This window comes from Apostichopus japonicus, chromosome 18 (assembly GCF_037975245.1).
Source record: "Apostichopus japonicus isolate 1M-3 chromosome 18, ASM3797524v1, whole genome shotgun sequence".
Taxonomy (NCBI): Eukaryota; Metazoa; Echinodermata; class Holothuroidea; order Aspidochirotida; family Stichopodidae; genus Apostichopus; species Apostichopus japonicus.
In genome coordinates, this window is record NC_092578.1 from 12,179,216 (window position 1) to 12,189,313 (window position 10,098).

At 38.5% G+C, this 10,098-nt stretch overlaps 1 protein-coding gene across 2 annotated transcripts in view; it reads right to left on the reverse strand.

Moving 5' to 3' along the window:
• The window catches only part of LOC139958876 (polycomb complex protein BMI-1-like), a 31,131-nt gene extending 22,232 nt beyond the window's left edge, over nucleotides 1–8,899 (reverse strand). Inside the window, exon 1 of one of the 2 annotated variants that reach the window (XM_071956282.1) lies at nucleotides 8,512–8,899. Coding sequence is in view for 1 of the 2 variants with exons in the window: in XM_071956281.1 (XP_071812382.1) it covers nucleotides 6,405–6,429 (25 nt within the window). In the remaining variant the exon portion in view is untranslated. Of the gene's footprint in view, nucleotides 1–6,404; nucleotides 6,445–8,511 lie in introns of those variants that run through there. The other variant, XM_071956281.1, reaches the window with a different exon arrangement.
• Between the last annotated feature and the right edge of the window lie 1,199 nt (nucleotides 8,900–10,098).

Genomic DNA, 10,098 nt, shown 5'->3' on the forward strand with positions numbered 1-10,098 from the left:
TTGGCAATCAATAATGAAAACATGCTTCATGTGACATTTTCTAAGTTATAAGAATACTTGCGATCTACGAAGCCAAACTTCCAAACCACTAATTTACATCCAAGTAACGGTACGGATGGCTAGCAATCCAGAGACCGACACTAGTACGTATTCAGCTCGGTTATGCAATGTACACAATTGCAGCAAAACGTATAACTCGCGTATTGTTGTAGAACTTATGAAATAAAAGTTCATTCTTTTCATTTAGTCAGACAAAATTTTCCTCATTTAGTGATAAGAAATATTTGCCATTTGCATTGATAACCAATGAACGCATTATTGATTGCCACCAGAGGGCAGGCATCGAAACCTATGAAAGTTGGCGTTGCTGTGTTTGTATATGTATGCATATATGGTACAACTTGAACTCGTTTAATTAAACTTTCTGCACTTCAAATTATGTTACTGGGAGTCAATCCATGTCTTTATTGGCCGGACCTTTTCCCATTTGTTAGAGTGTTATGTTAACTGATGTGGCGTCACGTGTTAATTGGTGGCAACACTCGCAATATCAAGCGTCTAGCTCCGCTATTTTTGTCCCTCGGCTTAAATTTATAGACCAAACAAAGTTTACTTCACTGTTTCAGCACCTACAAGAATTATCAAATTAAGAAGGGACCGATTGGTTAAGGGGATCAATCCCTCGTTTACTTTCTTTCAGCTGTTTCAAAAAAGAAAAATGTCCTCATCAATCCATAGATGCAACAAGCAACCAACTCTCAACAACCAACGAGAGAATTTACTGGTATAATAAACTTAGATGGGTAACAAAGTGTTCCCCCGATTAGATTTCGTTATCAGTTAGACAGTCATAGAAGGCGGAAATGGTCAAGCTGCACAATTAACTCAACGATGATTAGTGTAAGGTCAAATCTTCTTTTTAATGACCGGTGAAGGCATATGGCTACTGTGATGAAATTCATAACTGATGATGACGACGACGACGGTGACGACGACGACGACGACGGCGATGACGATGACGATGATGACGATGACTATCAACTGAGCTATACTTATACAAATTCAAAATTCCACAAGATACAAAATACACACACACACACTAAAGATATTTAATGCTGTGACGATCTTTGTGACGATACATCTCTGTGACGATACATTGGTAATGCTAAGCTTATTCTTAACGCTTTTTTTATAGTATGATAATGCCATGTAAATTCTTAACGTGTTGCATAGTCACATAGACTACGGATATATAACATAGATACTCTACCCAACTGCGCTAAAATGTTGTCGAAAAATTACAAGGCAAAGCTCTGTATTTCTAAAAACGTTCTAGATCCCAAATATTCATTCTTTCGAGGTTTTACATGGTTAGGAAAAGCTTTAACTTAGCAATGAACTCTTTACTGTTAAAGCAACAACTACTGAGCTACATTTGTTCGTACAAACCATTTGCCCTGGTCTCCGAGTACCATATTCAACGAATTGCCCTCGCCGATCTGTGCACTGCCCAAACAATTTAAGGGGTAATTGGTGAGGCTGACCTTTCGCGCAATAAAACATAAAAAGTTGGCCTAGATTGTCTCTCACCTTAGGTGTGGAGATCGCAATGAAGGAGTTCATAAACATTCTATAAGCGGTTATGTACTAAGTTTCATGAAAGCAGACAGAAGCCTAAAAAACCGACAATTCTGCAAACAAGTTCTTCATCCGAAACTAATGCAACTAAAGCCATGAAAAATTTTGAAGAATTTTGTCCCATAAAATATTTCCTGTCTTGTCACATGAGGTGCGATCAAACTGCGAGCTTACAAGTTCAGTGTGACCAAGGTTGGAATCGCATAGAATATATAATTGCGACCAAAGAGTACCATAAGTATTTGCGGCATCCAGAGCGTGGAAGTTTTGTCGAAAACTTGCTTCGTACAGTATTGGAAGAGGAGGCGAGACGAGATATGCTGGCATACACTAGGACTGGCTTAATTTAGAGTTATCGATTTGAAGTTGGGTTTGAGGGGAACATCTCTGAGTGTGAGATAGAAATTAAGTACATTGCAAACGTTGTCATCTTTCAGTTGAGAAAATGTCGCGATGCGGTTGAACGATTTTTTATTGACGCAAATAAAGTTTGCAGTGGAGCGTGGAATAAAAATAAATATGACAGACAAAATGTTTTAAACTGCCACTTGTACCAATTCTCCAGGTGGAGTGTGGCTGTTTGGATGTATACTTGACAATATAATTGAGATGGGGAGGAGGGGGGAGGGGGAGGAGGGGGTTAATGGTTCCCGGATAGTTACGCCATCAACATAGTGGCCGAGGTTACAGCCACTCAAAAGGGAAAAAGTTAAAACCATCTTGTATGAAAAAGTGTATAAAACGGGCTGAGATCTTTGTGGGGTCGGTACCTTCATTGATATAGTGCTGGAGAGTTAGCTTTTATGACATATCTTTAACTATTCTTTAAGTAAGAAAGTAGAAGAGCTGAATGATATTTGACTACAGTACTATCAAAGAAGCTTATAACGAATGTCATTACTCCACGCCTTCTCAAAGGCCTTTTCAGTATCCATTAAATGGCTGTGGCATATGTTTTTTATGGTCTTTAAAGGGGTAGCTTCTCTTTCCTAAATTTGGATTTACATGTGGTTTCCTTAATCTTTTCACTGAACATTTATCGTTGAAAACATATAATTTCAAACGTTTTGAATGTAACTGTGTATATCAGTAGTGATCAGCCTATCAGTTTTGTTGATTTGTGGTTAAATATCAGGGTCAGGGTCTGCGGAGCTTTCTTCATTGCTTGATTAGATTAAGGATTCCTTTACACACCTAGCTTAATGCAACCAATGCTGCAATCGCACTAGCATAACGCAACCAATGCTGCAATCGCACTAGCTAAATGCAACCAATGCTGTAATCGCACTAGCTTAGTGCAACCAATGCTGTAATCGCACTAGCTTAGTGCAACCAATGCTGTAATCACACTAGCTTAGTGCAACCAATGCTGCAATCGCACTTACTTAATGCAACCAATGCTGCAATCGCACTAGCTTAATTTAACCAATGCTGCAATCGCACTAGCTTAATTTAACAAATGCTGCAATCACACTAGCTAAATGCAACCAATGCTGTAATCGCACTAGCTTAATGCAACCAATGCTGCAATCGCACAAGCTTAATGCAACCAATGCTGCAATCGCACTAGCTTAATTTAACCAATGCTGCAATCGCACTAGCTTAATTTAACCAATGCTGCAATCGCACTAGCTCAATACAACCAATGCTGCAATCGCACTAGCTAAATGCAACCAATGCTGTAATCGCACTAGCTTAATGCAACCAATGCTGCAATCGCACTGACTTAATGCAACCGATGATGCAATCGCACTAGCTTAATGCAACCAATGCTGCAATCGCACAAGCTTAATGCAACCAATGCTGCAATCGCACTAGCTTAATTTAACCAATGCTGCAATCGCACTAGCTTAATTTAACCAATGCTGCAATCGCACTAGCTCAATGCAACCAATGCTGCAATCGCACTAGCTAAATGCAACCAATGCTGCAATCGCACTGACTTAATGCAACCGATGCTGCAATCGCACTAGCTTAATGCAACCAATGCTGCAATCGCACAAGCTTAATGCTACCAATGCTGCAATCGCACTAGCTTAATGCAAACAATGCTGCAATCGCACTAGCTTAATGCAACCAGTGCTGCAATCGCACTAGCTTAATGCAACCAGTGCTGCAATCGCACTAGCATAATTTAACCAATGCTGCAATCACACTAGCTAAATGCAACCAATGCTACAATCGCACTAGCTTAATGCAACCAATGCTGAATCGCACTAGCTTAACACAACCGATGCTGCAATCGCACTAGCTTAATGCAACCGATGCTGCAATCGCACTAGCTTAATGCAACCAATGCTGCAATCGCACTAGCTTAATTTAACCAATGCTGCAATCGCACTAGCTTAATTTAACCAATGCTGCAATCGCACTAGCTCAAAGCAACCAATGCTGCAATTGCACTAGCTCAAAGCAACCAATGCTGCAATCGCACTAGCTTAATTTAACCAATGCTGTAATCACACTAGCTTAATGCAACCAATGCTGCAATCGCACTAGCGCAAAGCAACCAATGCTGCAATCGCCCTAGCTCAAAGCAACCAATGCTGCAATCGCACAAGATTAATGCAACCAATGTTGCAACCTCACTAGCTTAATTGAACCAATGCTGCAATCGCACTAGCTCAATGCAACCAATGCTGCAATCGCACTAGCTAAATGCAAACAATGCAGCTGCAATCGCACAAGCTAAATGTAACCAATGCTACAATCGCACTAGCTTAATGCAACCAATGCTGCAATCGCACTAGCTTAATTTAACCAATGCTGAAATCGCACTAGCTCAAAGTAACCAATGCTGCAATCGCACTAGCTCAAAGCAACCAATGCTGCAATCGCACTAGCTTAATGCAACCAATGTTGCAATCGCACTAGCTTAATTTAACCAATGCTGCAATCGCACTAGCTCAATGCAACAATTGCTGCAATCGCACTAGCTAAATGCAAACAATGCTGCAATCGCACTAGCTTAGTGCAACCAATGCCTCAATCGCACTAGCTTAATGCAACCAATGCTGCAATCGCACTAGCTAAATGCAACCAATGCTGCAATCGCACTAGCTTAATGCAACCAATGCTGCAATCGCACTAGCTTAATTTAACCAATGCTGCAATCGCACTAGCTTAATGCAACCAATGCTGCAATCGCACTAGCTTAATTTAACCAATGCTGCAATCGCACTAGCTTAAAGCAAGCAACCCTGTCATCGCACCCGTTAAATACAAGCAATGCTGTAATCGCACTAGTTTAACGCGAGCAATCCTGTAATCGCACTAGCCTAATGCAACAATCATGTAATTGCACTAGCTTAATGCAACCAATCCTGTAATTGCTCTAGCTTAATGTTGCCAGTGCTGTAATCGCACTAGCTCAATGTTGGTTCACTGTTCAATGGTTTAATTCATTCAATTTATTTCATCATGTTTACTTTAGTTGAAGAATTTGCTGTGACTAACATTTCTCAGTAATGTACAAACCATCATTGGTCTGTTCAAGAACTATTATGACACATCTTGCGAGACAGTTCTTCGCTTACAATAAACTCCACCTGCACGTAGCCTATGCCACAAAATATTTATGATATATGTGTCTTTATATCTTAGTCTAGGCCATTGGTTCTCAAAGTGGTCCCTACCGGCCCCCCAGGGGCGCTGGGAACTATCAGGGGGCTACAGAATCTACGGGTGATAGGGGCGCTGACAAAGCTTAGGGGGCGTTGGCATTAATTTGTGGGAAGGGCATGCATGCACTGACGAGCTACAATGCTTGTTAGATATTTCTAAATTTCTGTACAGAAACAAGAATTGCTTGAACTTCATCGATCTAGTTTTGTCGTCGACTGCCGATGCAATATGAGTTTTACATATTAATTATAAGCATGCACTTAGGTTCCCCACATCGGTTTTTACAAGTTCTCCTAGTCGATTAGTCTAAAAGTGTCAACAATGAATGTTAGCGTTATGTTAAACTAATCGTATAAAACACTCGACGTTTTCCCCGGGCATCAAACCAAACGTGACATTTTCAATTTCTATAAATAAAACAATATGGACAAGATTTAGCAATGTCAGCTTAGAAAAGTATGATGTTTTATTACGTTTTCCTGGAAATCAGTCCGCGAATTGTTGACCAATTCTCAGACGCTTCCCGACATTAACATCATGCCACTGACAATGACACTTCAATATTTTTTAGAGAACATTAGTTCTATCAGATTGCATCTCCATTTAAAATCCCCATACATATATAAAACGTCATTCCAGTACATACTTCAGACATTCTGTCAGTATATAATATGGGTTCAATAATTGTAACTTTCTGTTTCTACCCTTTTCTTAAAATTTGGTTTCTTTCCTTATGAAACTACAAATTTGTGTGTGCTTCGCGCGCTGCTTGTCCTCTTTCGTCCATACTCGCTGGCACCTTTCTCCATTTTCACCATTAAATCAGGCTAATGGGGGGGGGGGGGGACCCCGTAGTCTGTAATTTTGGGTTAGAAGAATTCATATCAAAAAGCCCCTGATTTGTTCATGTGAAAAATATATCAAACAAACCATTCCAATTTTTGCGCGCTTTTTGTGCAGCATGAACGATTCTGGCTTCATTTATGTTCATCGATTTTCCATTCCCGCAAACCAGGCGGGTGGTGCTGGGACGGGTAGTGCTTGAGTCCGTAATATGGTATACATGTGCCTCCTAGAGCTAGCATAAAGGTCCACCTTATGCAACTATTACAATTAATTACAGAAAATGCAAATGATTTCACCATTCCGGATGAGAAACAAAACCATCACAGTGTTCCGGATGACCACTGCTCTAGTTCCTTAAAGTGAATCTGGTGAAATGAAATAAGTTTACCTTAAGTATAATGAAAGTACATATTAAAACTCATTTATGGGGTGCAGTTCATTCATAGATTAAGAGCTCTTGTAGATCAAGATGTCCGAGTTATTTTTTACCTATCCGATGTAAGATTTTTCAGCGACGTTGGTGGGACTATGAAGCAACGTAATTTAATAAGAAAAAAACAACTACACATGTGTTGCAGCAAGCACGGCGGTGAAATGATTTATTTACCTTGCGGAAGTTATTTAAGGCGGCATACGTATAGGCATCTTTGCTTCGAACTACGGGTGTGTTTCATATCTATCCAAACAACAGAAGGCGTGGTTGGGTTCAGTCAAATGTGTAATATATGTTAAGTGTTTTCTACAGTATTCTTTTACTTGTTGCTGTTGATTTGTTAGAACTTAGGATATATGCTCACACATAACTTCGTCAATTAAGAATTTGCTATTGAATTTAATGATTACAGCGCAACGGTAGCCTTTATACTTGCAAGAGTTTTTAGTTCATGGTTGACTTTACATAATGAACATCCCACTATCGAAGCATGTCAATAAGATACGGTAACATTACTGCACGGAGCCAATCATTAAAAGGAAGCACAACAAATAAAATATAACACTAATAGGCTTATTAACAATCACACAAAAGCAATTTAACAACTAAGGGCGACTCTATGAACAGAACAGTCATTGACAGTTGTATGTGATTTACTTACAAGGACTTTACCGGTAGGCTACCTCTATGAAAGAAGTCAAAGGATATGAAGTTGTCAATGAAAAATAAAACAAATTAATATTTGACAAAGCTTTCATAATCCCCAAGCATAGAAATAGAAAGAAGAAGATTAGGAAAAAAAGAGGATAGATTAGAGCTGTGATCTCCATAATGATGAAATTAACGTATACCAAGTAATAAGTCAGGAGATCCCAAGCCAAGGTAGATAAAATTATACATTAAACATAAATATGGACACAAATAATAACACCAAACGGGAAACATTTTTATGTCATTTTTTATTCACTTCATTGAAGCACAATTCTTAAAAACGATAAATCGATAGTTAAACAAATCAAACCACTGTAGGCTACATAATACATGGCTCTACTTATATTCATTGCGAGCCATGTATTCAGTGAACGTATAAAACAGCGCACACAATATAGGCGGCACCCTGCATGACGTGGCCAAAGGTTCCTGGTTTGAGAATTTTAAACTAAGCAACAAATCAAGTAAAAAACTGTGACTAAACATGCGTTCATTGTAAAACAAACTTTTTAACCGGAAACCATTATATATACACAACATGATAGTTAATAACATCTACAAATTCCAGAACGGGAAATGTGAACTTTTTAGCTATTTAGAGTAAGCGTTGCGCTATTTGTGACGAATTTACATTTTTTCGAAAGAATTTGTCAAAACAATCCATCAAATATTCCTAGTCCTGAACACCTACATTGAAAAGCATAGTATGACTAGTGAGTCCATTTTGTTGGCAAACTTCTTACAACATTAAATTTTCCTCAAATGAGAACAGAGAGAAAATTTTGACGTAATTTGAGAGCATGATCGGAATACTAGCGCACACTGTTTCACAATATAAAAGCCGCTTACAAAGTTTTGTCACAAAGACACAAATTCCTTCGCGCCGGATTGATGAAATAATTATTTAATTTATGTCCAATGTGACTGTAATGCCAGAGATGGACACTAGAAACATTTTTCAAAATTTTGGTGTTATTTTCTGGAGAAACAAAGACAACACCATTCCACATAGTGTTCAACTAGGGATTTTTAAATGAACAAAACCTAGCGACGAAACAGCCATTTTGAATAGTGAATTCATAGGCAACGTATTTTGTACTTGTCTAAAATCTCTCAATATTTTCTTCCAAGAGTTTCGTGAAGTGACACCATTACGAAAAACAACATGTTGAAGCATTTAAAATTTGATTCTACTTACAGTATGTCAGCAATCGTTACAATGAAAAAGAAAATAGTGAATAGAAATGTTAAGTTTTTACCTTTTAGACGGCGGCAACAACGAACCTCGAGCAGTGCATACGTAGCTCAGTGCGTGTATGATCTGCAAGCTCACAACCACACTGTGAATGGCATGATTAAACACACAGAAACGGTGAATGGCGGATAGTGTCACGTGACTTTGAATTCCAAACTGAAGGTTAACAGCGTAAACGTATGCATTAATAACACACCCGCACAGTTTCGACTGCTTTATTTTATTTTCACAATTCCCTTTCCTCAAACGCTCCGTGGCTTCGATAATAATCTGTTTTGTATCTCTTTCGTTGGTAATAAATTTAACAAACGTTAGCAAAGGGGACGAGTCTTAACAGAAGAGATTATTTGAGGAAATGTAAGGTTATGACAGGGCTAGTTAGTTAGTGTAGTGCAAAGGAGTCTGAACTTCGGAACAAGGGTTCTTAGGACCTACTATATACAGTTCATGGAGTACGTATTATGTAGCTTTTGATCTATTGACTTATCGTGACTGGAGAAGTCTTTATTCACTAGTCAAACTCCATTTACAAGACAGGCAAGTTTTTTGAGATTTTACCGTCCGGTAAGGCTTCCTGTCATCTGCTTAGTGCCAAAGTATTGGGCTAGCAGTCTTATAAGTCAACATAGTTGGTTTTAGTTATAGTTTGCATTGCAGGTATAATAAAGCTAACAGTAGGCCTATAGCTTACTTCAATTAAACGATATACATATTCATATATATAGCTATATATGGGTTAACTTGTCGGGTAATACCAGACCACTTCTAAAACGTCAAATGCCCGGAGTTTGCTTGGGAAATTCCCACATAAGGCTTTGTAATGTCTGTTCGAATTCAAACTACATGATAATATCATGATTACATGAATCTTTTATTTATTTTCTTGACATAGTTTGGGACGGAAAGGATCAGTCAAAATTTGTCCAGAGATTGGTTAAATCCCTGGAGTAATTGTTTGGGGTAAACGGAACACAGTACTGACACTCCCTGCTAGCACCTAGACAAGACACGGCATAGTAATAAAAACGAAATTCATTTCAAACTGCCATTTTTGTGGGATTCATTATGTTCCTACGTAAAAAGACTCCGTTTTCTTATAGACGGCAGTATAGTAACAGCAACATGTAACGAATATTGCAGTATTACAGACTAAATTGTTTGCTCGTAAAGCAGCTTCCGAGAAAGGGTAATTAATTATCTGAACTGAGGCTACAATTGTATAGACCCTAATAAAAGCCGTATATAAGAGAATTTGTTATCCACAAATAAAAAGCAAGTTTTCCCCTAATGAACGGTAAAAACTCAAATTTAGAACTGAAAAGTCGATAAGGACAATCGGATGCCATTTTATCATTTTATGAACGATTGTGTAGTTTGTTGAGGTCCTCTGTATGTGGTATGAGCCATATCTATTCTTCGACATAGCTTGTGAGAAATATCTTGGACCAGATTCGTGCTATACCTCGCTTCAATATATTTTTAACTAAATTAAGGTACGGTAACAACTTCCATTGTTTACTAAATCACAAGCATCGTTATTCATTATTTTGTTTACATTATTATTGGGTTCCTTGCTGCATTATGTGTAGCA